The sequence below is a fragment of the Exophiala spinifera genome (assembly GCF_000836115.1).
Source record: "Exophiala spinifera strain CBS 89968 unplaced genomic scaffold supercont1.9, whole genome shotgun sequence".
NCBI classification, from domain to species: Eukaryota; Fungi; Ascomycota; class Eurotiomycetes; order Chaetothyriales; family Herpotrichiellaceae; genus Exophiala; species Exophiala spinifera.
The window spans coordinates 1,215,156-1,241,899 of NW_015622521.1; the positions used below are offsets into that span (position 1 = coordinate 1,215,156).

Sequence of the window (26,744 nt, forward strand, 5' to 3'; positions counted from 1 at the left end):
GACACCTACAGATGTGAAATCCGAATGGACGCCCGGAGGTGTCGAGTAGATTCATCAGGGGAACCTGGGGCTGAGTGATTCGAAGGCAGACTGCGATGTCATCTGCTAGGACGATCATAATACAGGTAGACAAGGCTGATGGCGGAGATGGCGAGGCTGAAGAATCGCACTAAACCATGTTCGGCCGAGCATCTCATCGAGACTCAAAGAAACCCGTACGTTCACCCATGGCCCGCGAGAAACTGTATCAACACCGGCAGACGATCCTCGACACTCGCGCTGTTCTCCGATCCTCTATCTAAAACTGAGGAGTGCATAAGGCCCCTGTCTACACTCATATCGGTAAGACTCACTATCCGGCTCCTCGTGGTGATCTTGGTCGTTATCAGGGTCACATCGGCTTTTGGTCCGTTCACCAATTACACGATGTCGGCTGCCGGCCGCAGAAAAATTCCCTGTTATGGCAACTATTCTGCTGATCATTTGTCGTTGTCTCGACTCGTCCCCATCTGCATCTCAGGGATCCGTGACATTCGAGAGGCAACATAACATGTCCACAAATCAGTATCGAGCGTTCGGCAAGTGCCTCGCTACGGCTTTTGATAAGCATGCGATAATCGGCCGAGCTGGCATACATTTTGCAACTGTCTTCCTATCATAAAGAGGGTTTCGTGCGTCGAAGACCAGAGGTCTGTGACTCGAGTGTCTCATCCTACCTGACGCAACTTTCCTCGACTTCGCCATGGCTGGATCAAGGTCGCTTCGGGCCTACATCTGGTCCGACAAGTCGGCTGAAGAGAAGAAGCTTGTTCGCAAAGTTGACTGGTTCATTCTGTCATTTTGCTGTTTGATGTACTTTTTCAACTATCTGGACCGGTCGAACTTGACACAAGCCTACATCTCGGGCATGAAAGAAGACCTTGGCTTCAAGGGCAACCAGTTGACCCAAGTCACCACCATATTCACATGTGGCTACATAGTGTATGTCTAAACCTAGATTTATCGTTGGCTCAAACTGATATAGCTCAGTGGCATGGTCCCGTGCAACTTGGCTCTCTACTACGTCAGGCCCAGGATATTCTTTCCTTCCATGACTGTTGTTTGGGCTGCTCTCACCATGGTCACGGCAGCCGCAAGCAAGCCAGAACATATAATGACGATTCGATTCTTCGTTGGCGTGGCGGAGTCTAGTACGTTTATCGGTACCCATTATATCCTAGGTTCGTGGTACACCGAGAGCGAGCTGGGCAAGAGAAGTGGTATTTTCACTTCCTCCGGCCTGGCTGGAACCATGTTTGGCGGCTTCATCCAGTCTGGTATCTACAAGAGCATGAATGGTCTCCAAGGACTTGCCGGATGGAAATGGCTTTTCATCATCGATGGAATAATCACTCTACCGGTTGCTGTCTATGGCTTTCTATTGTTTCCAGATACCCCCTCGACGACAACCGCACCGTACCTGTCCGCGGAAGAACGAGCTCTCGCTCTGTCAAGAGTACCTGAAGTGCCGGAGCAAAAGCCGATATCGCTGTCATTCGTGAAGCGAGTCTTCAGGTCTTGGCAGTTCTATGGCTTTGTGGTGCTTTGGATCATTGCAGGAGAGACAGAGAGCTTCAGCTCCAACAGTTTGTTGGCACTGTACATGAAGGCATCACCGTCAGAGCATTACAGCGTGTACCAACTCAACAACTACCCCACTGGAGTTCCCGCCGTCGGTATTGTGTCGACCCTGTTCTGGGCCACGCTCACCGATTTCTACGGTGGCAAGAGGTATCTGGTGGCTTATTGGATCGCCATCACGGGTATTGTTACCTCTGCCATCATTCTTGCACCCTCGACAACTGTTGCTGGGCACTTCGGGGCATATTACTGGGCAGGATCGGTCTACGCTTGCCAAGCAACGTTCTTCGCCTGGGCGAACGATGCCTTGAGATACGAGGAGGATTCTCTTCGAGCGATTGTGATCGCATGCATGAATCTGGGAAGCAATGCTGTCAATGCATGGTGGTCCATCATCTTCTATTCGGCTGATTTGGCACCCAGATTTACGGTAAGTCAGACGCATTTTGTCCGTGCAACGTACACTAACCTGGAGTGACAGCGTGGTATGTGGGCCATGATAGCAGTGAGTATCGCAATGGCCATCTGGACATGTGGCCTGCAAGTTGTCGAGAGAAAGTACCGGAAAACGACGCCTGTTGCTACTGGTGGACAGACAGTGTCCGAAGACCTTGTGAAGGAGACCATGACTGGAGAGGACAAAATATAAATGGGTGGTGTGCCATACTTAGTGGTGGTCGCGTATTGTTTCCTATGTACCGAGAACAAGCTTGCAGCTCGATTGACTATAGGAATCAAGAATGGATCATCTCTGACGTCTTGTGTCTCTCACACGACCATCCAGCATTTACTGGCTGAGGTCGCTGTGCTTTGATCTGAAGTTCACATCCGTACTAAAGGCACTCTCGAAGTCCTTGAGAGAGGCAAGGCTGCTGGGATGTGAACAGCTTACCGGGGCGAGTAGATGTGTGCACGATGCCCGTATTACAGGAGAGTCCACGGTCGTCGAGAGAGTGAGGGTCACGGACTGATGTTCTGTCCATCATGCGCTTAGTAAGCCACGCTTCTCCCAGGTCGGATGATCGGAGGGTCGGATGGTCGGAGGGTCAGATATGTCTCGACGGCGCGGATGAACACTGGATTCACAACACCACCGCCCCTTCATTTAAACGTGTCTAGGTCGTCGAAGGACGAGTCCTCTCACTCTCCTTGTCAACTTTGCAGTATGGAGCTGACTGCTCAATAACGTGACCAAGCATCGTCATAAAGGCATCGGCTACAACACCCTGGCAATGAGGGATACATCCGTGTCTCTCCGCGGGACCGCTGAGCCTTCAGTCGAGGATCTGAGGGCTGCGCGCCGGCGCAGAGAGAAACCTCAATTGTCGTGCAATTTATGCAGAGAACGGAAGTAAGCCGAGTTCTTTTGTTGCCTGCGACATGAGTCTTATGAGCATAGATTGAGATGTGATCGCAAACAGCCCTGTCATAATTGTACTCATCGTGGCTTGGCCGAGACGTGCCATTACCCTCATGGCAGAATCTCGACATCTTCATCATTGCAGCCTGAGCGGCAAGCGATGGGACAGGCCGCTCGTGATCGAGTCAAGCAGCTTGAGGAACAGGTGGTGATGCTGAAGGGCGCTTTGAACGACGCGAAGAAGACTATGCGAAAGAATGCTCCAGTAACCAATCTGTCACCCACAACATCCGTGTACCAGGGTATTTCAGACACAGAAGCATTTGGAGAACCCGATGAAGCTCTTCCAGCCGCGGCTGGGCATATTGAGTGGTCCAGTTCGAGTGTAACATATGTTGGCAACGCACATTGGAGAGCATTGCTGGAAAGTGTATGCATGGCCGCGATGCGTTTTAGACGCATGGTGATTGACGTTGCGCAGATACCCGGACTCGAGCATATGATTGGGGATGGCCTCCAAACATCCAAAAATGCACGACAGGCCACAAAGCCACAGATGCCAGGTCCTCTGTCGGGAATCGTCCCGCTCGTCGACCGTGCAGAAATCCTTGCAGCGCTCCCTCCAAGAGACACCGTGGATATACTATTACAAGAAGCCTTTGTCAACACAGACAATGAACGCAGTGAGTTCTCCGTTGGACCCACACAGACACCGGCTGATAGCAGGTAGTGATAGTTCATGTTCCAACATTCCGCAAAGAGGTGAATCGATCCCCTCAAGAAGCCAACCTCATCGCTGACATGGATGCAGTATCTCCAATTCTGGAACGATCCGGATTCAACTTCAATCATCTGGATAGGTGCCTTGTTTAGCTTGATGTGCCTATCCATACAATATCAACAATTTTCCTCAGATGAGGCACGGAGACTGCAGGTTGCGACTTCGGATCCTCAGCAGTTAATCACAACATTCCATATGAGAAGCACCCAATGTTTATTACTGGGCAATTATCTGGAGGGGCCGCCTTATACTGTCGAGACATTGCTACTGCATCTCCTGGCCGACTACTTGTCTGGTGACCATACGGAACCAAGCAGCGCGACATATGCACTTTGGGGACTTATTGTACGCATTGCTCTAAAATCAGGGTACCATCGTGATGGCTCGCATTTCCCAGGCATGTCAGCGTTTCAGGCAGAGACCAGACGCAGGGTTTGGTTGATGATCCTCCAATGGGATATCTACTTGACTTCACAGCAGGGACTACCACGGACGGTTGTGCGGTCACAATACGACACTGCAGAGCCACACAATCTGGAGGATGAAGATTTTGACAGTAACACAGTCGAGCTGCCTCCGGAGAGACCGCTCTCGGCAAGGACAACTGCCCGATATCACGCAGACAAGACCAGGCTCCTCTCGGTTTCCAACAGCATCAACGAACTATGCAATGCACTCAGACCGGCACCATTGAACGAGGTGCTGAAATTGGATGACTTGCTCACGGAGACCTATGAATCAGTTGCACCACTGTGGGGGATGAACGGAAATAATCCGTCGTCACAGAAAGGGTACTTGCACGGTTCGTTCTGCAACGTAAAGGGTATGTTTCTAGGCGTTGTCTACAGCAGAAGCCAAATCGCGCTTCACCATCGATATCTGGTGGCAGGGAGGACCATGCCGCAGTACGCCAGATCACGGAAGACATGTATCGAGGCTGCTCTGACCATGCTGCAACACCAGTGGAGGTTGTATCTCGAGACGCAGGTTGGCGGGCCACTGTGTCGGAACGGTTGGAAATTCTTGTCGTTGTTGGTGCCGGATTTTCTTTTCGCTACCGCATTTCTGTGTACCGAACTCGCACAGGACTTGTCTGAAGATGGTGCCCTACCACCGACGGCCAACGACCCCCTAGATACGAAGGCTCGGGTGTTCTACTCGTTGAGCAGCGCGTACATTGTCTGGCTGCAGTCAAGAAATTACGACTCCTCCCGGGCGGTCCAAACCGTCGTCGCGGTGATGAAGGCGTTGTTAACCATGGCGCAAGAAGCCGGGTTTGGAGGTCTAGGTGCCAATGGTGGGCCGTCATTCGCATCATCACGGTCTCTTCTCCAGCCACAGTGCTCTACGGCGCCGGCGCCAGTGTCCCCGGACACAGAGCACAGCAGGCCAGAAACTCCGGTGACGTATCATAGCATCACCCATTTTCCGATATGATGGCCGTGAAGGTTAGAGCGTGGACTGAGTTCATTTGCACGGAAAAGAGTGCCATGTGGTCGCGGAGACGCGGGCATTCGATCATAGATATCTAAGAGTTGGGCGGAGGTTGCGGACGTGACATGGTTTTGTGTCAGTTGCCTACAATTAGGTACCTGGTACTCGTATCGTGAGCTCTACTCTGCTTCCTCGTACTCGTACTCCGTTGATGGCTGACAACGGCTCATGCACCTATGGCACCGGTAAGTACCTGGTTTGTATTGTAGTAACCGTGCATGTTCGGGGTCCGGGAAGTTTGTTCCGGGCTTCCGTTATGCAATAATGATCATGACGTAGTTTCTGCTCCGTCAAAGCTTCTCCTTCTCCTACACTGCACGCACCGCGAGTATAAACAATGTACTGTACAGTCCTGTCTTCTCGACTCACCTATCAGTCTCCCGTCTTCGATAGAACATTCCCGTGTCCGGAAAAGCCCTTGTCTCAAACAACCTCCTCCACGAAACCACCCGACAACTTTAACACGGCTTTGATTCCACCACAATGTCTTCGCAATCCTTCGCCGTACTAAGGAGGACCGGCGGTGAAGAGCTCGAGAAATTGGCAGAAGAGCACTTTAAGCACGAGTGAGACAGCTCAAGAGGGAAGCCCTTGTCGAGATTCAGACACTGACTGCAAGCAGCCTACGAGACGAAGACCGAGATGTGGTGAAACGAGCCGCCTCGAAGGTCTCTACCCACGCCGTGATCGGATCCCTCGTAGGCGTAGGGTTGGGCAGTTACTTGGCATACCGCGTTCGAGCGAACCGACGGGCCTTCTACGAAGCCTTCCGCGCCACCGAGAAGCCGACACATGTTCGATTCGCGGATGGGAGAGAAGAGCCTATCCCGGATGTGACGCCGCTGTTACAGCCGTCGCGGTTGGGAGATGCGTTGACGTTCACATTCTTTGGTATCGCCGGGCTGTTTCTAGGAGGTGAGACCGGCCTTTTGACGGGGACTTGGTCAGCGCGCCGGACGTTGCAAAAAAACCCAGATACTCGGGCGCGTGTCGAACAGGCCTACAGGTCATTCAGAGCGGATGCCCTGAGGAAGCAAATCGAGGAATTGGAGGCGGGCACCAGCAAGAAGAGCGATTCACTGCTTTGGTAGGGGACTAAGGAGGGATAAATAATGGATAGCTATGCAAAACAAAAGGTTTGGGACAGGGCTCGCGAGTATGTGGTTGGAAAAGGAGTCTGTATCTCTTGCTTTTGTACAGAACTCATCAGATTCTTTCCCCTTGCCTCAGATATCGACCATCATGTCGTCGGGTTCCAGTGAAGGGCTTGATGTGAGCGGGAAGACACAACGTCGCCAAACTACGAGCTGACACAGTGACTTGAAGACTAAAGATGGACCTAAGGACCTGAGTGTATGCGCGTTGTTCTGTGAATATCTCCAGTACTGCTTGTTCGCAACGAAGATCTCGACCATCAAGGCTACATTCATGTTGCAAAAATCCGATTCTCAGTCACGCAGTTCTGTTAATCCTCAGATCTAGTTCAAGTTGCTGCTACATCTCGAAGGACGCTTCAGAATTCACCATGAAGATTGGGATCATCCGAGGCCGGTCCGAACGAGAGTACTTCACTTCAATATCACCTCACTGGTCACTGGCCTTCCTTCGGCCACTGGTTCTTACCTCACAGCTTCAAACTTGCAAATTCTCCCTTCTTCCCATCACCTCGAACATCCTCTTAGGTCTTTTGTCAACACACAATCCCCGATTTCAAGACACCTTTATCCTCAACGGTTCTGACGACGATACCGGCTCCGCTCACACATGGTCATGGATATGGCTGCCGCCGGGAATGATCTGGAGGTCATCGATAAAGATGGTGATCTGATTTTGGAAGTCGGGGTGGAGCACAATGCCTCAATAAAGATGTCAGATTGTGAGGAATACGACCCGGAAGGAGTAGGAACCGAAGAGAATGTCGGCAGAGAGGATACACCAAGCGATCGAACTTATGTTCGGCTCCTGGTATCGTCGACCTTTGTCACACATGCTTCTCCAGTGTTCAAAGCCATGTTGGACGGACGTTTTGCCGAAGGACAGCTCCCACCTTCGAAACAAAATCCTCCGAGCATCACGCTGCCAGAAGACGACCCCGATGCCACTGCTTTGTTCTGCAGAATCCTGCACTTCGGGGATAATGACAGCGACAAGTCGAATTCTGCGGACCAACTCATGAACCTTGCCACCTTCAGTGATAAGTATGACTGCGGACGCTGCCTCCACCCATGGTTTCAAGCACTTTTGTATCGTTCTACCTTTCCAGATACTGGCCTTTTCGATCAAGATGCCCTGGGCCCACTCGGTATCAACCTGGCGCACGTCATCGTGATCTCGTATCTTCTCGAAGACAATGACCTCTTCTCACACGCGACCGAAACATATTGTCGTGAGACACCACCTTCTAAGACTCGTGGGTACCTTGTAGAAGCTATGGACGACTTGGTGCCGGAACACATTGCAGGTAAGAGCACACGCCATCATGCCTTGTCTCAGTATAGGCCAGTAACTGCCGCTGATGTTTTCTAGATACTGTTCAGAGTTGGCAGAAGGTTTTCATCGACCGAGCTTCCCGGCTGGGACTGGACGTCCTTCAATACATTGTCGAATGCGTACATTGCCGGCGTGAGCCAAGGGACCCGATCAGGTTCGGTAGTGTAGATGGCAATGGCAAGGCCATCGGCATCGCCGTATGTTCCCGCCTAGCCCAAATAATGGGGGGTCTGAGTGGTGTTTTGATCTCATCGCACATGTTTCCAGGCTGTGACAATCAGAAACACGGCAAAGAAGACACCTTCGATGATATGATGACACAGTGGCGAAACGTTGCTGACATCGATTTTGATCAGGAGGCGATCAGCACTTCTTGTCCGCCTGATAATTTGTGCGATTTGTGCGGTTTTGTACCCCACATCAGTACTGAACTGGAAGACCGAATCCAGGAGCTGGAGTTTTGCTTGAAAGGAGGTATCTGTTTGCCTTGTTGCAAGCAGAAGGGCAAATTCGAAAAATATGTTGACCTCCTGAAGAGCGGCATTGGGAACGAGATCTGTTGGGGTTGTCTCAAGCGGAAGGGTAAAGTCGCGACAATCCGCAAGTGTTACGACTTTGTCTCTCACGCGAAGTGGCGCCACTGTGTCTTGAACGCCGGGAAAGAAGAAAATTGATATGCATGGACAGTTTGTCAAAAGTCCGCCACGCAGCACCATGATCAGAAAGGATATTGGCTGCCGGTTGCTTCTGGCGCCGTTGAGTGCAGCATTCAGAACCAGGTGACGTTAGGGGAGATTCGATGGAGTTGAGAGAAACAGATTGAAGAATAAGAGTCTCACACGAAGAATTATTCAGCATGGGCCAGATTGACCACAACGAAGGTGACCGCTCGTGGTGCTTGTACTGAGTACTGGACAGACAGTTCAATCGATACAATTCAGTACGTACACGTACGGAGCATTCTGACTCGTATACTTTGTTACTGTTGTTGCTCGTCGGTCTTTCCGTACACGTGAACCAACGCTTCTTGTCAAACTGTCTCACTGCTTTCTTCTTCCTTTGCCTTGCCTCGCCCCAGACGACTTTTTTTTGAGTCTGGTGGGATTGCTTTTGGGCTCTGGTGGGTTTTCTTGCCACTTTCTTCAAGACTTCAAGGGGGTTTGTTTGTTGCAACTCCCTCGGATGGACTGCGTGACACCTCTCTCGTGAACTACGACACCGCGACCTCCTTCAACTCCACCGACGGTCCTTCCTCCCCGGCCTTTTGCACGCCTCCGGGTCGCTGCGCGTCCAGGTCCTCCTGCGTCAGGATCTCTCCGTGCTTGTACCGCGTGAAGTGGCGGATCGGCACCCTCTGTCTGAACAGGTGATCGATCTCCTCCAGCGAGAAGGAGCGGCACTCGGGGACGCCGAGGATGGCAAAGACCAGCGTCAGGAACGCGATGGGCGCGAAGATGAACCCGATCTTGGCGCCCAGGTTGGCGTACGGCGCGTAGAGGAGGTACGGGATGCAGAAGGCCACGACGAATTGAGTGACGACCGTGACGGCGCTTGCGACCGTGTATGTCACGTCTCTCATGCCTAAAGGAGGACGGCTTCCGTCAATGGACTATTTCATGGACAGAGGGAGTGCCGCAGAGGAGAGATGGCGGAACGGGAAAGTGCAGCGGAGAGGACATAGAAGATCAGGGTAGAGGACCAGGGAGGAGGATAGAAGAGGGGAAATTTCGACGTACGTGAACTAGGTATCTCGGACGTGAGAATATGATAGATTGGTCCCCATCCAAATACGAAACCGAGAAAGTAGACCGTAAACAAGGCCGTGATGGCGATCTTGGTCCCGTCGCCAGGGTTGGAGACCGTGCCGAGGCCACCGATGGCAAAGTACGTCGTACATTGGACTGTTGAACCTATGATGAGTGGGAGTCTGTAGAAGTGATTGAGGTATTGTCAGTGAAATTCCGAGTAATGGTGGTTGGTGTCTCATTGAGGGAGCACGGGAATGATGGTTGCGAGAGAAAAAAAAAAAAAGGTAAAACCTACTTTCTTCCAACCTTGTCAAACATGTACAGGGCCAAGAGAACAATGACAATCTGCAAAGAAGTGTTGATCAAAAACATCTGGAACGGGTTCGGCCCGTTGAGGTCTTTGAGAAAGATGGTGCCGTATTTGCTGAAGAGGCCTTGTCCGCTGATTTGGATGCTGACGTTGGCGCCGATGACGATCAGGGACCGTTTGAGGTTCGTGCCCTGCCACATCTCCTTGAACGTGCCTTTGTCGTTCGTCAGCGCGGCGATCATGGCAACTTGGTCCCGGTATTCGTCTTGGATTTGCTCCGGGGTGAATTTGCCTCGACGGTAGAGGGTGAGAGATTCGAGAGCTTCGGTGGATCGGTTGCGGACGAGGAGCCACCGGGGGGACTAGAAGAAGAGAAGAGAAAGGGAGAATCTTGTCAGCATGGCATACCGAGCATAGCACAGCCCCAGGCAGACTGTAGGGGGGTCGGGCGCAGGGAGGTATAGGAAACGGCAACCAAGCAAGTAAACTCGTACGGGAACGAAGATGTAGACGTATATCTAGATCACCTACCTCTTTCATGAACCATGCGCCAATCGACACCACAAACGGTATGACGAAGAAAATGCCAAAGGGGATACGGAACGATGATTCGTCGTCGAGCTTGCTTGTACCGAATGTGATGCATGCCATGATGAATGACCCGACCTGTTGTACGTGACGTGATCACGCTTCATTAGCAAATACACACATACACACACATAAAGGCAGACAGGGAGAGAGAATGACACCCAGAATAGGTAACCTAGGTATGTTCTCCGGGGGGGGGGGGGGGGACCAGACAGACTCACCATTGTCCCCAATTGAAATGTCCCAATCACCATCCCTCGAATCTCGGGCGGTGCAATCTCGGCTTGAAACACAGGAACGGTAACAAGCTCCTGGCCGAGGTAGACGTAGTTCAAGATACGCCCGACGAGAACCTGTTCCTTCTTCTCGGCGGTGACGAGCAATATCGCCGACAAAATCGCCCAGAATGACATGACCCAAAATGACGCTCGACGGCCATAGCGTCTTGTAATCCAGCCGCCAGTGATGACGCCGAAAACCTGTCCGACGTACGTGAGGCTGTTGAGCAAGGACAAAAAGTACGGGTCTACGGCGTAGCGTTTGAGGTGCGGGTTGTAGTGGCCGAACTTTTCGTTGAAAGCATTCATGGCCTGCGTGTTCGCGAAGGCCACCAAGTCCATTCCGAAATTGATCTGCGAGAGCATCATGACCGTGGACGCGAAGGCGAGGGGGCCATTGACGTTCTCGCTGATGCGGTTGGCGGGGAGGAGACCCATGGTTGTGACCTGAATCGACCAGGCTGGAGAACAAGAAAGGCGGTTCAGTACCGGTGGATCAGTGGTCTCTTGGTCATGGAGGTTGAGAGGTGTGAGGTGGACCAGTCAGTGTTGGATGTGTACCGTGTCAGTATCAGTGTCACTGGGGGAGAGGTGTGGCGTAGAAGAGTAGGTAGGGAAGGGAATGCGGTATCAGATCAGGATCGAGCTGCAGCTCATATACCCGTCCATCCTGGCATAATGGTCGATTTCAGGTAGCCAGGCATCTAGATCCCCGTGGGGTCGATGAGGACACCCTAACGAGGGTCATCTCAAGCGAAAAAGGGACCAAAAAGGACGTGAAAAGTATGGGGGACGATGGAAAATGCGGGCTGATTATGGTGGAGGTGGATCCCACTTCGTATTCCAAATCTCTGGGCTTTGCGATTCTCGCAAAAACGTCCCCTGTGGTTGGTTCGTATCTTTTCCTTGATCTGTCGGTCTAAGGACATCATGATTTATATCTTTGAGATGATGAGGGGCCTTAGCATAGTTTATAACAAGACATTTCGATGCGGTGAATCTTTTGACCGTCAAAAGATTCGCGAGAGCCGATGTCGATAGTGCGTACCTTGGTGGTATCAAGGCTGCTTAGGGGTGAGAGAACCCTTGAGTGTGAAGATGGGAGGGAGAATAAGATACGATATCTTATCCCCAGGGTAGAGCACACTATGAGTGCTGCCTCTGGAATCTCGGATTTGGTGGTGCTTTGAAATGTGACTGAGTCTCAATTTCAGACAAGTCAACAATCGAGTCTCAACTAACTCACCCGGCTAAGCGGAAGATATGTTTGCGGAGTGAGAAGCTAAAGGCATTCTTCCTGAGCGAATCTGTCTTCTGATAACCCTGGTAACCTTCCTCATACTCGGGAGCAGACCTTCAGTAGTATGCATCGCGATCAAGCTCAAGAAGAGTCCTCCTCGGCCCAACCTTGAGTATGGCAGCTTGAGCTTCGTGGATCTGTCTTGAGTTCCCGTAACCCTTGCTATGAAATAGAGACAAAGCATCCCTATTCCACATGCGGCATCTGACCGCATCTCCATTGTATTCAAACTTGTCGCGGTAGTTAAGGGAGATGCCGGTGAGTGGTGGCGGTACGTGATACAGAGGTTGGTGGGCGTGATCCGTCTCTTCCTCGATCCCGAGATGTCCTTCTTCTCTTTTCTCTACGACGAACAATTACTAACTACTTCCAAACAACGCACATTGGTCCATCTTTGCGATTCTTCAAGAAATCTTCCCTGCTCATCTTACTCGGAACATTTGAGAATACAACCTTTTCTGGAGAAGACTGGTGGGATTCTTCCACCTTCAAATTGACTCTCCCCTTGACGTCTCCCAGCAGGCCTGTGGTCGAATCTCTTTCCAGAATGACTATGTCCTGAGTAAACTGGTTTGACACAGCAACCCACTTATTTGCCTCGTCATTCGAGAGGGCAAAGGCTCGAGGATGTTTTCCTGGTACTTCTTGAGCTTTGATGAACGTGAGATGAGACTTCTCATGTTCTGAGTCCTTGTCGACAGAGTACGTGATGATCGTATCTGGATCTTCTCTGGTCAAGTTGCGATTGGACACATAGACAAACCTCCCATCACCGCTGACGACCACTTCTGAAGCGAGATCCTTGTGTTCGTCAAGTGTAGGACCCAAGTCTTTCTCCATGGTCGACAAAGTTTGCTTTAGCTCTACCTTGATCCCTGGAGACTCGGTATCATCGTAGCTCACTGTGTACACACGAATGGTGTTGTCCTTTTCGCTGACGAGGTACATATACGCCTTTGCAGGGCTGATTGGGTTGAATGCGAGGTGTCGACAACCAGCTGGTGCTGGCAGGTCGATACTATACACTTTCTCAACCTGTTGGGCACTTTGGACAGAGTAAATGTCGACCCGGTCCATGGTGCGAAGAGGTACAAAGAGGAATTTCCCTGAAGGGTCAAATGCCGCTTGATGTGGATGAGCCTCTCTTGGGCCCGGGTCCGATTTATTGTAGTCGAAAACATGAGTTGGTTCGCCCATGGTGCCATCATCTGACAATTGGAAAATTGATATGGTCGATGCAGTGATGTTGGCGGCTGCAAGTATCTTCCCGTCTGGGCTCACTTCACAGTGGACACCGCCTTTGCCATAACTGCCGTTGTCGTCTATGCGAGTCAATTGAGAACCTTTCTCAGGGGGTATCTGGAACGCAAAGACGCCACCGGACTCGTTCTCACTTCCGGAAGAACTGGTTCGACTGATGCTGTAGACCTTGTCGTTGGATATGACCAGCCATCCTGGCATGAATCCCGCGTCTGTATTGATGTTGACGATCGATATTGCGTTGTCGGGGTCTTTGCTTGGGTCAAAGGAGATTTCAACGATGCCGGTGCTTTGTAGAGCGACGTACAAGGTGTGCGGTCCATCGCCTGTGCCGTTTAGGGCCATGGTATTGTATATCTGTCTTGTTGTGGCTGTGGCTCACTGGGTTTGAGCTGGGGATGGAAAGAGAGAAGCCCAGAACATATTACCCCGACTGATAACTGAAGACGAAACTCCTGGCTGCTTCTTTATTGGTGCAATCTGAGGAATCAACCTCGCGATGGACACTAGATTGATTCACAGCCTCATCACACAGCTTTCGCGAACACTGTCGGAATGCATGGTCCACTCTAAGTCAAATTCCTGTGAGTATCCATGGGTCCATGACCACAAGCTGTCGGCTTCACTTTGTTCCTAAAATCTATCCGCCGTGTTGAAATGGTTGATTGACTCATTGCCCGAGAGCTGTCATGCTGGTCTGGTGTTGATTCTGAGACATGGATTGCGAGTATCGCAATCGGAATGATGGTTGACCTCGGAGGTTGATACCCCAAGGGGCCAGACCGAGATGTGGGTCTCTGCCCCCTCCAGCCCGGAGCCTCGTCGCACCTTGCCCCCGCGTCTCGCTAAATGAAATATGAGGCGCGCCATGTCCTTGTTCCTTTTCGCAATGTTGCATACTCTCTCTTTACCGCCGTTCGGTCGTTGACTGCAGTATTCGCAATCACCACCGCCATGAAGGCCAAAGCCTGCACACGTTGTCGCCAATGGAAAGTCGGCTGTGACGCCGACGTCTCCGGGCCACAGGGCTGCACACGGTGCCGGGAACATGGCACGCCCTGCACGTTCGACAGGACGTTTCGGCGCACCGCTAAGAGAACGAAGCTAGCAGAGATGCAGAATGAACTTGCTGAGCTGAGAAAATTGGCCGCAGCCACGGCAAATTCAACAAAGGGCAACAACACCGATCCACTTCCTAAACAACCAGCACCGTCGCCACACCCACTTCCCATCTCCGCTGGATCATCGACTCCTATCGCGCCTGAAGAACCAACCATTTTGTCTACAAGCACGACCAATCCAGCCTTGGAAGGCTTATGCATCGCCGACAAGTATCTTGGCGATATTCAACTAACTGCCTCACATGTCAACGAACTCTTCCGTATCTACTTCACACGCTGTCATCGGTACCTGCCATTCAGAATCTGTAAATCCATCGAGGCCATTTACGAGCGATGTCCACTGCTCTTCTGGGTCATCTGCGCCGTGGCCTCTGCCGACACGGCACGAGCACAATTCGAAGTACCTGTCCGGTGTCTCATCGCAGACGTCCTCGATCCTCACAAGAGCAGCACGGTCGAGATGGTGCAAGGTCTGCTGATTCTGTGTATGTGGCCGTTTCCTTTCGCCAACCAAAAGACCGATTCTTCATTCATATACAGCGGCCTGGCGACGCAGATCAGTCTCAGCATTGGCCTGCACCGGCCAGCGATCGACGCGGGCTTCGACAATGAGACCACCGAGCACCACCATTACGGAGACGAAGAGATCCGAAGAACCACGTGGCTGGCTTGCTTCGTCGTGGCGCAGATCCAGGCGAGCAGACGCGGCGTCCCTGCGACGGTGGTGGCAGACTACCCGCTCTTGTATTCCCTCGACAATCCCGCCGTGCCACACGAGCTCTCGCAACTATGCTACATCTCCCACCTCACCGTCGACGCCACTCACGCTCTTGGGGCCCGCGGGTCCAACTCCGCGGGGCTAGTCGAGCCGTCCGCCCGAATCAGCCTAATCAATGTCTTTGGCAAGCAGTTCGACGACGTCCGGCGCCAGCGGTTCCCGCAGCCGAGCGACGTGGTCGAGATATTTTTCCTGAGCTCGAGGCTGCAGATATGGTCGTTTGCGCTCCACAACGACGTCCCCGTAACGGCCAACAGCGTCCAGATCATCTGTCGCGCGCGAGAGGACGCCATGAGACTGATCCAGATCGCGTGCGAGATGAACCTGTCTCTGGTGCCGTTTTACACGCGGAGGTCTGTGTGTTATGCCGCCCTCCTCCTTTGCCGGATCAAGTTGGGCGCGTACGGCTGGGAAGATGACATGATTGATTTGCATGTCGAAAGAGCGCGGGAGGCCCTCGGCGTGTCTGAGGGGCCCAAGCTGTCGCAGTTCATTGCTTTCGTCACGTCTCCAGATAACAAAGAGGCCTTTGTACAGGCTAGTATGGACAAAAGATCGCCGCATCGTTCGCGACTCGGTGCCTTTTTGGTGTTTGATTTTCATCAGGTTTACATGGATATACAGCAGAACACTATATTGTTTTCTTCTGACTTTTGGGACTTTGAAAATCTGCCCTGGACGGAGTTTCCATGAAGCCCGAGATTGAACATGCAGTCCGAGCACGATCAAAAGTCCAGCCTACGTGTATGTAGTCTTACATACCTACATACATTGCTCAACCTCAATCTCTTCCCCCTTTCGTTGACTCAACAGTCCTCGCCTGCCTGACCGACAGGTACTCTCCACATCCACCGGCGTCGAAGTCCTCATACCCACCGTCTTTGGTGTATGTGTAATTCCACGCACGCTGTTTTGGATCCTCCGCTAGAGCCAGGTAGACTCTCCCCGCGGCCGGCCCGTCAATGTCTCGCATCACAGGCAGTCCTTCTGAATTCCGCTCATCGGCATAGTAAAACCTTGAGGCCACTAGTGTCAGCGTCCGATAGAATCTGTTTCGTGGCATTGTAGGTCCCGCTACTTCAGCCACTGGGTGATCAAGGCGCTCTAACCCAAGCTCTCCTTTAGTTCTGACTTACCTAATGCCCTCTCCAGCATACACCACCGAAGCCATCTTGATCCCGTATGCACATGTGGCCTTTGCACATCCGAAGCTGAACCTGTCGGGGACGGCGACACGATTCAGTACGTTTCCGGTGAAGATGAACGTTCCCCCTTTCGCGCCGGTGGCGGCGGGTGGCAGTTTTCGAAATGCCTGGATGGCATGATGTACGGCGATCAGCGGTGTGGTTCCGTTGACGGCCATGGTCGTGCGGAATTGATGTACCGTCTCCGGAGCCAAGGTTGCGAATGGGTCTGATTCGTTGTCGAGCTTGTACTGTACGGCTGCGGCGCTCGTGGTCAGCACATCAACGGGCAATGTAGATCTGATCCTTGACGGATGGCAAGTGCTTGAAGGGGTTGAACAGGGGAGAGACCAGGGGGCGAGGAGGAAAACTTGCCATTGTAGACCACGACGCTTGGAGTGCCAACGGTATTTGTCACTTCGTCAAAGATTCGAGGGATACATTCCCCGTTACTCAGGTCGGCACGGATATGGTAGCGTCCGGATTCACGAAGACCCGGCTCGATAGACCGCGCGACAAGAGCAACTTTGTATCCTGCTTGTGAGAAGGCTGCGGCAATGCTTGAGCCGAGATTGGATCCGGCTCCAAGTAATAGTAGGACCGGTGTGGATGACATGGTCGTGTATGGTTTGAGGTTGATGAGACTGGACGAGGAGTCTGTCTGTCTTCACCTTATGTACCCTTTCACGGGCCTCGAGGATGCACGGTAGGATGCTGTCTGCGAGATTTCATTGCGACATCGCACCCGTCATACTTCCGCCAGAGCGAATAACCACCTACATTCACTGCCTAACGTTTAGTCTGCTCTGTTTCCAGGATCACACCTCCGATACTAGGACGTATTATTGGTGGCCACTTAGGGGAGCTAAGCAGCTGGTATAGAAATTCGCAATTATGACAACCCCTATTCTCTTCCCCAGGGCAAAGTCAGGTACAACAGCGGAGCATGCTGTTGTGAGCCGTGCGTATCCGTTTCCTCAAATCCAGCTGAAGCACGATAGCGAGGGATCGTGGCCTTAAATGCTCTCGCAGGATCCCACCACAGAGCAGCAATAATATCACTTTCGGGGATATTGTACAGCTTGGCCACCGTTGGCCCCGATAGCAAATTCGACGCCTTGACTTTGTTGTACGTATCATCGTCAGGGAACATGATGTCAAATGTGACTTCGTAGGGCCCAGCAATCTTGCTACGAAGGACTGAAGCAACGTCTCCAAGGTAGCATGTCCCCTCGGCTGGTTGGGGCAGGAGATAGTATTTCTTTGGTTGTCCTGTTGTCTTTCCTGGGGCCTTGATTATGGCCACGGCGGCGTCGGCCTGGAGGGCGACTTTCTCGCCTGCCCTGAAAGTCAGTACAATTCCACAAGCATTGTTGCTAGACGCTCTGACACTTACGAGGAGTATGCACATATGTGTTGGACCCTTTGTACTCCTCCACCTTGAAAGGGAACAAGCCGACCGGGTCAGCCTTGTGGATAAGATGGTATATGCAAAACTCTGGAACAGGGCCGATCGGTGTCTCGCATGGAGTGATGGGCCAAGCGAAGTTTCCAGCCGTTGCAAGTTGACCCGGGTACGGGGCATGTGTCAAGCCCATCTTGGTTCTGTTGGCGACTTCCATGGCCTGTTCCATCGTGGGAGCCTTGCACTGGACCACCACACAGACCTCATGGGGGAGGGTCTTGTTTGGCTCGAGAGCGCCCATGACCCCGTTGATACCGTACGTGATGATCTTGGTCTCGTACTCGTAGTTTCCAGACATTCTACCCTTCACAGTCTCCTTGACCGCAGGGATCCACGTGTCGAGCTGTGAAATCAGGATGGGATCTCTGAAAGCACCAACGAAACTAGCCTGATAGCCGTTGACGCGTGCTGCTTCCAACTTGACTGTATATTCGCCTGCTGTTTGCGGAACGAATTTTGGTCCACGTACTCTTACCGTGCGCTCGTCGATTTGCTCATAGGTCATATCACGGGTATGGAGCTCACCGCCGGGACCCTGGAGTATATCTGGTCGACTCTTCTCATAGAGAAGATGAGCAGCCACCGAGGTCGGAGTGCACCTCGCTCCTGGCTGGAGTGGGATAAGGTCGAAGCTGTCATGGCGTACGATAGCCAGACCTTCCCTCGTCTTGGGAACTGCGCACTGTGCTCCGCATTCCATGATTTTACCCATGGCATAATTGATGCCTGCGATTCAAGGCGTGTTAGAGATGCCCAAATAATAGCGTCGGCGAGATCAACAAGGACGCACTCACCTAGGTCGTTGAAGCCATGATGAATACAAAAAGCTGCGTATGGAGCAGGATCATATGACCGTCCGCCAATTATAATGTCAAAGTCTGGATTCTCATTCATTGCCTTCACATAGGGTTCCAAGCCCATCTGTGCAACGATTCTCACTGCCGAGTCGATATCATCTTCTTTGAGAGCAGGAACACCCTGCCCACAAGGACTGATGAGACCGTCCTTGAACTTTTGACGTACCACGTCCTTAGGGATCTCAGCATAGATGCTGATGACTTTCATGGGACGATATCCGTTTTCTTCGACAATCTCTCGGATGATGCGAGTATTCATGTCGACGAGCTCACTAGAGCCAGATCCGCCAGCGGAGCCGATGAGGCAACGGACACCATGGGTGTGACATGCTTTGACCAATTCACCTAGATCTCTTTTGTAGCCTGCTGGTGAGGCTGCAGTCTTGCCAAGTGCGAGACGTCCAGGACCACTGTCGGTTGAACCAGCGTCAGCAATGATGGCGTCCACGCCAGATTCGACCGTGTCCCAGAAGATCCCCGCATTCCACCCTTGACCGAATTGGCCGACGGGCGTGAAGATTCTCAACTCGTCTCTGATCTTTCCAGGGGACATGTTGATGCTGAAGTGGGCGTAATTGGTCCTGGTATGGTATTAGGTGGTACGGTTGGACTTACTTGCCTTCTCTTTCGGACGTTGGCGTTTGAGTCCGAGAAGATACGCACTTATAATCGTGGGGTTTTTGGGTGTTGGACTCGTAGGGGTAGGCGGAGTGTCTTCGCATTAGTGTTCTGCTGTCGGGGTTAGACTACCGTTACTGCTACACCTCCCTGCGCTGACCCTGTATTGATGGACATGTTGGAACTGGTCTCTCGGATTGCGAATAGTGCAATCAGGGGAAAGGGTTGTGGGGAAGGCTTCTGGGGAGGGGGGGTTATGGAGGAGAGCCCATGATATGTGATATTGCGAGGTAGCAATCGGCATCGGACTTCACCTCTTCTCTTCCTCCGACAACCAAGAGTTTCTCGGAAGAAGCGGCACAGACAAGGTCTGATAGTCGGTGGCAGAGGTACAGTGTACTCATGTCTCCAATGAATTTGCTGTTTGCGGCTTGGTTTGCCCACAGGTTCCCCCTTCAAAGTTCAGCCTCGTTGACACAAGGCGAGAACACTTCCTCTCAACGCTTTCCCAAACAGGCTGTTGTCAAATCGATTGTGGTGCTTATTCCTTGCTTCAAGTTTGTCCATTCTCACAAAGCAGCGGAAACTTGGTTGAATTCCGAACCGATGACCACAATACCAGCAGCAGCCTGCTTTGTTTGGGGTTTTGAGCCTTTGAACTCTGAACTCGCCATCTATGACCCTCTTTGATCCTTTGGAATAATTTCCATGGCACCAATAAAGAACATGAAAGGAAGTGTATTCCTCCAGAGGGTCTTGGGCGTTGTGTGGAAGGCCAGAGTGGTGAGAATGGGAGAATAATGACAAGTAGCCTGCGCTGCCCTGAATCAGGCAGCATATCGAGTGGCAAGGGATTGTATCAGTTCATTTACTGTCCTGCAGTCATGATTGAGAATCCAGCTGTGTTTATTTTCTTTGTTTTCATTTCAGTGAAATGATAGGCAGCGCCCCAGCCCCGCCAATCGTCCCCTTTGCCAGTTGTTCAGAACTCTCCCCTACCTTTCCCTCAGTCCTACAGTCCTACACTCGCTCGCCTTCAAAGGAACATCCAAAACCATGGCTCCTCAATTGATGTGGGAACGGGTCATCACGGTAGATCCTGACTGCGACCTCGTTCTCCGAATTGGAAGCCAGCTCCGTGGCAATGTAGGCTCTGAGGCAACCGGCAAACAACCAGCAACCAAGGCGTCGTCCGGTGCAGCAATACAGAAGGTACGTGTTCGTTGAGCAAAAGGTCCACGTTCATCGAACCAGTGTTCTCTGACGGCCAAGACAGAAGGAGTCCAGCAGCAACGCTGCTTCTGTCGGCGAGAAAGCGACCAAGCTCGTGTCCAAAGAAGTCCCCAAAGACACCAATCTTGGACAGCCTGGAGTCCTGATTCGAGTTGCCAGCAAGACTCTCGTTCACTACTCACCGGTGTTCAAAGCAATGCTGACGGGGCCGTTTCGTGAGGGCCAACTGATACTTCGTAAAGACAATCCTCCGATACTTGACCTCCCCGAGGATGAACCCAACGCGATGGAGCTTCTCCTTCGGATCCTCCACCAAGGCAAGACAGTCACTGGAGACCACTATGAAGAGCGCGATGGCAAGGACATCTGTGGAATGGCACGGGCAAGTGACAAGTACTGCTGCAGCGCACCGGCGAAGCTCTGGTTTCGCAACTACCTGCTATACCATCATTGTAAGGGAGCGGTCCTCGACTTTGACGAGTGTGGGAGAAAAATCTTGGACGAAATTGAACAAGATCTCGACTTTGGCGAGCTTGCATGGCGGATCAGTGCTTCCTATCTTTTGAAAGACCCTGGATCCTTCTACCATCTCACCAAAAAGGCCATCAAAACCATCATATGGAACGCTTTCCCCATACCACATGCAAATCCTCGTCGGCCCAGATTCGAAGCTGTCCTTCGGCGGGATTTCTGGCCAGGGCTTAGCGGGTCCGATATTCAGGACATACATGGTCAGTGTTATTTTCGAATGCTTCAGGATTAGGGATACAGTCCGCTAACTTGCATACTTCAGATTCTCTGCAAGACGCTTTCAACTCAACGGTTCACGAACTCATCAACCTCTGTCTGAGTTTCATGGACGTAATTCTTCGTAGAAACGGATGCACCTCCCACGGCGACGTCCGCGTTCGCATCGACACTGAGGAATTCTCTACAGACATCCGACCACTCTGCGATGGCCAGACTATAATGATTGCGGAACTCACGTCTGAATTGATAGCTTGCGGCCTGTGGCCAATACCAGCTCAGGGACCGGATGGTGGGTGTCCTTCCAATCCATTCTGGAGGTCTCTGCAAAGTTCGCTGGACATCCTACTAAAGATTGCGCGCCTGCATACGAAAGACCAGTCAGCGGGATCCGAGATGTGGAAAAATAGCAATCCTGCTTTCACGGAAGTAGGTGACTCGATTGCGTGGCTACTCCTCCAATTCGAAGCAGATTGCATAAAGGGACTCTGCCTCAAGTGCCTTAAGAGAAAGGGACGAAACCTGATCATCGACGACTATGGCGAAAAATGTGATCCCGATGAGGATATGCATTGAAAGATCGATTGTAGATTCAAATTGATCAAGGGCACCCGGCAGACCTTGGAAAGGTACCAAAACGAGGCTCCGAGAAATTTCGTACCTCGAGTCGTGTGGCGGCTGGAGAGAAGAGCTTGCAATTCGGCAAAGCAACAAAATTGGATACAGCAGAATGATTAGTTGCATCAGTTCCTAGACTTTGGACCCTGGTTCGCTCAAATATAAAATCTTTTTCCTTTCATGATACATCACTTCTCTTCTTGTCGAGAACACAGTCGGCGATTTTTGAGGATGAAGGCCTCACCGATGCCAATTCGTATCATGCAATGAACCATTGTACGCCCAAGCAACAATCATGCATTGCTGGTGGCCTACAAAGACATTGTCATGCAACCATCACGAACTTTTCGTTGTGAGGCTCTAGCACAGTTTCTTGGTGCCCATATAAAGTGTTGATAATTCGCGGCTTCTTCTCCATCAACATCATCACTATGATCATCATCCTCTTCTTGCCTTCCCAAATAACTTGATACAAAGCTCTCTGGTCGATCTTCTTCAGAATAACGACTCAACGTACAACTGGCTCGGCTTCTCAAGCGGCACACCACCACAGCGAGCTTGATGACCCTGTCGGTGTTGAAACTATTGCGGAAGATGGCGACGTGGTCCTGAAAGTCGGGTTTGACAACGAGACGAAACTCCTGCGGGTTTCCAAGGAGTCTCTCATGCAACGCTCGGACTATTTCAAAGCACTTCTCTCTCCACGATGGGGCCGCTCAACAACGGTGTTTACAGAATCGAATCCCTTGGTCGTCGAAGAGGAAAACGATTTCGTCTTCGATCTCTTCATGCACATTGTCCACGACAAGACACTCAAGGATCCTGGTAAGGTAGAAGCAATGTCGCTCACAGATCTTCGAAACCTGGCACTGACCGTAGACAGATTTATGCACCGTGGAGAGATACCGCCGTACATTGGCCTGAACCTCGCGAAATACCTCGAGCCCGACGATGAGCAAACGGGGACCTTCTCCAATTCATTGCTCGATTGCATGATCATTGCGCGCCTGCTCAAACAGGACGGGGAATTCGTGAGGGCTTCCAAACTGTTGACGTGGCACGTCAGTCCCAACACCCTCCCAGTTCAGATCTCCGATGACCTGCGGCGTTTCCTGAAACCCGACTTTGTGAAGATGTTTTTGGGAGAACGCCGCAAAGTAAAGCGTGCACTTCTTCCAGCCCTGTGCGAGGCTTGGGACAGCGAGGAATGGAAGGAATGGGTGCTAGGTCAACGTCGTGATTTTGGGCAGGCGATGGTGATTTTAAAGATGCACACTCTGCAATGGATCGGTGAAGTTCAGAAGAAATCGGTTTTCTGGAAATACGATGCCCAGAAAGCGTTGGTGTGCTCCATGGAGGACTTGCTCGAAGATTGGAAAGCGCATATGGAATATTGGTTCAAATACCATTCAAGCCATGACGAGACGGAGATGAATGACTGGGCTACGAGACTTTCCGAGAGACTCCCCTCGACCTGCACGAATTGCATGCTCGTTCACTAATGCGTACTCTAGACGAGTTGGCGGATTTTGTGGAGGATTGGGAGGACTTTGTCCTATATTGATATATCGCTCGAAACTATAAAAGAAAAAACAAATTCTATTCTATCGTTCTTCAAATCATTACAGGGTTCTATCTTACGTCTCATATCTTCGTAAAAAGAGGACACGGGTCATCTCCCGCCTCGTAGTTATAATCCCCAAACAAGCCAAGCCATCATATCCTTTTTGGTCTCAAGAAGGACACAGGTGGTTTTTTCAAACCACTATTTTTCCACCTTTCACACTGTACAGGGAATTGTCCCAATCACTGCCTCCCTCTGAAATAGTCGTATCCCGAGTTCATTTCTTCAACTGGAGTATGATCACGCGTCCTTGGTCCGTCTCTGCCCTGGCTCGAACTCCGCCACCGATCCATCGACATGAACTCTCCAGTCGGTGCACGAACGTCGCCCACGCCGTGAAGAAGAGTTGTTCGATCATCGTACGGATCTGTGTATGGTCCTTGAGGGCGTAACCCGAGATCACCACCTCCGACTGATCGACGATTCTTGTTCGTCTTGAACTGGCTCGGTACGTGGGACTGGTCGACTTGTTTACGGTGCGGGACGCCACGGTATTCTTGCGGCGGCGAATAAGTATGGACACCAGCACCAGCAGCAACAACCGGGCTCATAGCTCTGGAGCTCGGCGGGGAGTTGTAACTTTCTTTTCCGTAGCCAGACATCGATATTGGTGTGTGGCTACGTTCGGAAAGAGTGTCGCCGGCGTTGTCGCGGAACTCGGGCCGGTTTCTGTAGAAGTGGAAGTCCTGTTGCGCCTCTGGGACGATTTCGAACGGTACGTCCGAAGGCGGCTGTTTGCTCGGAGACAGGGGTTGCATGGCTATACCGGGGAGGGTGGCGGCTTGGCCACCGTCGGAGTCGAGTCTGCCGCGGTATATCTCGCCGAGCAGGTGCTTTGCCTTGGCGTGGACCATGGGCGTCATGAGTGGTTTATAGAGAGCTGGATGTCCAAATTTGGACGAGATCTTTTCGTGCGCGTGGTGCTTGGCCGCGAGTTCTTCCGGGTCTTGCATACCACCACGGGAGTAGTACTTCAAGTCGAGATCGAAGGTCTTCATGCAGTACCACTTGAAAGCAACCATGATGAACAAGAGCGGAGCAATGGCTGCGACAAGCGCCCATGTGCCTCGTGCCTTGACCACAACTGCGATGATGACGTTGGACAGCATGACGGCGAAGACTATCCGGTTGAACATCGTGACCCAGAATTGTCCGCCGGACTCGGTTTTCGTAACAAAGACATACATGAGGAGATACTTCTTAAGGAAGCAATCAATGGAGAAATACAGGGCCGTCACCACCAGGACGATCGGCTGAAGTGTCGAGTAACATAGCGCGACTGTGGTGTAGAAGAGGAAATAGTTGTAATAGCTCGCGTAGTCAAAAACAGGGGGAGCGGTCCATTCGATGTTTTGTCGCGGCGTAGGCGCCATAAATGTTCTTGCGAACCAGACATAAGTCAGATGCCAAAGCTGAGCCAGGTCGATAGCCGCACCCATATTGCGCTGAAGGAGCCAGGTGACCCAGAAAGGCGAGATTTGACACAATGAGGTGGTGATGCTTAGGAATAGATTGCCTTTTCTCAGGGACGTCCAGGTGTCATTGCCTTGTCTGTCGTATTCAATCACAATAGTAACGTATTGCCAGACAGCCGAAAAGATGGAGAAGATGATCAGGTTATTAAAGGTGAAAAAGCCGTAAAGATTTCGAAGGACATGTCGTTCCCGTTCCGTCTTGGTGACATCGCCCGCTCGAACCTGAAGTCGTCGGAAGATGCTGGGAAGAACGAGGTAAACAAGAGAGGTGATTGCCGGTGAGGCAATGCCCTGAACGATCGCCCACCAACTTTTGTGTGCGTTGAGCGAAGTTTTGAAGGCCGGCCACACTAGAGCCAGATTTGACAAGTTGGACAAGAAGACCGCAATACCAGCGTTAATGGGCGTCCAGATGACTGTCAACACAACAATCCAGATACCGTTCATAATCCGTTTGCTGCGTCTAGTTGATCGAGACAGCTTCAAATTGCTCCAGATGATATCATTCGGCCGGGGTGCTAATCGGATTTTGGTGCCCTGCGGACGTTTTCCGCGAGTCTTGAAGGCTGCAATATGAGCCTGAGAGATCTGATCATATGTTGCAAAGCCATAGGGCATGGCATCCCGACTGTCCACACGTTCGCGTATATCACTGATCTCCATCTCAAGGGTCCGTATGCGGTCTGTCAAATACTCAATAGCATCGACTTTTCCGTTTGCCGTGGTCCCTTTGTACTTGCGAGGTGCCTTCATGGTTGGCCGATGAGCTGGTAACCTGTCAGGGTTTTTCATGTACTTGGCCAGGACAGATTCCAGTTCCTTGACTGTCTCTTCGTATTCTTCAATCAGTTCAGGCAGGACCGTGACATTCCTTCCAATTCTCGCTCTTGGTGCGGCGCCAGCCGGGTTCACTTCTTCGACAATACGTGCGATGCCCTCATTGCTCCGCATCTTGGGAGGAATATCCCTGACCAAAAGAGTCCGCGAGTGCAGGCTGTGTTGGTACTCTGGGCTTGACAGGTAGGCCCGCCTCAGCTGGTGAACTCGTCGATAATTGTACCACAAAAAGTATATCACCACGATATCAATGAACCACGCCAACACCACCTGAGCCCAGAGACCACTTCCAAAGATGAACAGGGGTGTCATGATGGTAAAAGCCGAGGAACCGTTTGATGCGCCTTTGCTTCCGAGGGTGACGTTGACCGGTATCATGATTGCTATTCCAACGAAAGCAAGTATTAAGAACATGTTCCGCAGCATTCTGGTGAATCTCAGAAAGATGACTGCATCCATTCCAATTCTGTCCACCAGAAAGGGTTCACTGGCTTTGTTCACGGGCTCGACCCAGCCGAGAAGTCCTCGCCCCAGAGGGGGAGGAGCGTGGTCTTTATCCGCATTCTTCAGTCTTGGAGCATATATGATTGTGTTTCTCGGGCGGACAAAGCAGAAAAGGAGGGCGAGAGCGGCACTGAAGCCTAGAGAGGTAGCCAGGGAGGCCCAGAACGCATTGATTTGAATCTGTCCAGGTCAGCGGAGACTCCGGCAAAAGACGAGCGAGCAACATACCGAGGCTTGGAAGGGGTTTGAAATCAACTTAAGTACCTGTTCTCCTGGCGACAGATTGGGGTCTACAGGAGAAGATGTTTGTCGAGGAGATAGCGCTTTGATCGCAGACATTCTCGGAGGGTTTTGTACTCTAGTCGCCTAAATCACGCATACGAGCTTCCACATGCTGCTCTTGAATGTTACTCTCGGCCTGGGGCAGTCGTGATCTGCTGTGTTTTGTTCGTAC

At 51.7% G+C, this 26,744-nt stretch overlaps 11 protein-coding genes across 11 annotated transcripts; 6 read left to right on the forward strand and 5 right to left on the reverse strand.

Annotated features, from left to right (window-relative positions):
- Positions 1–742: 742 nt before the first annotated feature.
- On the forward strand, positions 743–2,269 carry PV08_11461 (uncharacterized protein; the record flags this gene model as incomplete). The annotated part of the gene is made up of 3 exons (XM_016385769.1): positions 743–981; positions 1,030–2,050; positions 2,102–2,269. The coding sequence occupies 3 exons, from the start codon at positions 743–745 to the stop codon at positions 2,267–2,269; spliced, it is 1,428 nt and encodes a 475-aa protein (XP_016230713.1).
- Positions 2,270–3,140: 871 nt separating this feature from the next.
- On the forward strand, positions 3,141–5,198 carry PV08_11462 (uncharacterized protein; the record flags this gene model as incomplete). The annotated part of the gene is made up of 4 exons (XM_016385770.1): positions 3,141–3,410; positions 3,462–3,663; positions 3,711–3,742; positions 3,792–5,198. 4 exons carry the CDS (start codon positions 3,141–3,143, stop codon positions 5,196–5,198), a joined length of 1,911 nt encoding a protein of 636 aa, XP_016230714.1.
- Positions 5,199–5,738: 540 nt separating this feature from the next.
- PV08_11463 (uncharacterized protein) lies at positions 5,739–6,346 on the forward strand (the record flags this gene model as incomplete). The annotated part of the gene is made up of 2 exons (XM_016385771.1): positions 5,739–5,821; positions 5,878–6,346. The coding sequence occupies 2 exons, from the start codon at positions 5,739–5,741 to the stop codon at positions 6,344–6,346; spliced, it is 552 nt and encodes a 183-aa protein (XP_016230715.1).
- A 673-nt stretch (positions 6,347–7,019) lies between these two features.
- Positions 7,020–8,419, forward strand: PV08_11464 (uncharacterized protein; the record flags this gene model as incomplete). The annotated part of the gene is made up of 2 exons (XM_016385772.1): positions 7,020–7,716; positions 7,782–8,419. 2 exons carry the CDS (start codon positions 7,020–7,022, stop codon positions 8,417–8,419), a joined length of 1,335 nt encoding a protein of 444 aa, XP_016230716.1.
- A 536-nt stretch (positions 8,420–8,955) lies between these two features.
- On the reverse strand, positions 8,956–11,107 carry PV08_11465 (uncharacterized protein; the record flags this gene model as incomplete). The annotated part of the gene is made up of 5 exons (XM_016385773.1): positions 8,956–9,326; positions 9,482–9,672; positions 9,789–10,165; positions 10,335–10,469; positions 10,613–11,107. The coding sequence occupies 5 exons, from the start codon at positions 11,105–11,107 to the stop codon at positions 8,956–8,958; spliced, it is 1,569 nt and encodes a 522-aa protein (XP_016230717.1).
- Positions 11,108–12,332: 1,225 nt separating this feature from the next.
- Positions 12,333–13,574, reverse strand: PV08_11466 (uncharacterized protein; the record flags this gene model as incomplete). The annotated part of the gene is made up of 1 exon (XM_016385774.1): positions 12,333–13,574. The coding sequence occupies one exon, from the start codon at positions 13,572–13,574 to the stop codon at positions 12,333–12,335; it is 1,242 nt and encodes a 413-aa protein (XP_016230718.1).
- Positions 13,575–14,183: 609 nt separating this feature from the next.
- PV08_11467 (uncharacterized protein) lies at positions 14,184–15,821 on the forward strand (the record flags this gene model as incomplete). Its single annotated transcript, XM_016385775.1, has 1 exon — positions 14,184–15,821. One exon carries the CDS (start codon positions 14,184–14,186, stop codon positions 15,819–15,821), a length of 1,638 nt encoding a protein of 545 aa, XP_016230719.1.
- An 88-nt stretch (positions 15,822–15,909) lies between these two features.
- On the reverse strand, positions 15,910–16,928 carry PV08_11468 (uncharacterized protein; the record flags this gene model as incomplete). The annotated part of the gene is made up of 3 exons (XM_016385776.1): positions 15,910–16,144; positions 16,265–16,571; positions 16,625–16,928. The coding sequence occupies 3 exons, from the start codon at positions 16,926–16,928 to the stop codon at positions 15,910–15,912; spliced, it is 846 nt and encodes a 281-aa protein (XP_016230720.1).
- Positions 16,929–17,216: 288 nt separating this feature from the next.
- On the reverse strand, positions 17,217–19,187 carry PV08_11469 (uncharacterized protein; the record flags this gene model as incomplete). Its single annotated transcript, XM_016385777.1, has 3 exons — positions 17,217–17,650; positions 17,709–18,503; positions 18,572–19,187. The coding sequence occupies 3 exons, from the start codon at positions 19,185–19,187 to the stop codon at positions 17,217–17,219; spliced, it is 1,845 nt and encodes a 614-aa protein (XP_016230721.1).
- A 1,121-nt stretch (positions 19,188–20,308) lies between these two features.
- On the forward strand, positions 20,309–23,352 carry PV08_11470 (uncharacterized protein; the record flags this gene model as incomplete). The annotated part of the gene is made up of 4 exons (XM_016385778.1): positions 20,309–20,464; positions 20,529–21,216; positions 21,279–21,524; positions 22,328–23,352. The coding sequence occupies 4 exons, from the start codon at positions 20,309–20,311 to the stop codon at positions 23,350–23,352; spliced, it is 2,115 nt and encodes a 704-aa protein (XP_016230722.1).
- Positions 23,353–23,656: 304 nt separating this feature from the next.
- On the reverse strand, positions 23,657–26,629 carry PV08_11471 (uncharacterized protein; the record flags this gene model as incomplete). Its single annotated transcript, XM_016385779.1, has 2 exons — positions 23,657–26,470; positions 26,519–26,629. The coding sequence occupies 2 exons, from the start codon at positions 26,627–26,629 to the stop codon at positions 23,657–23,659; spliced, it is 2,925 nt and encodes a 974-aa protein (XP_016230723.1).
- Positions 26,630–26,744: the final 115 nt, after the last annotated feature.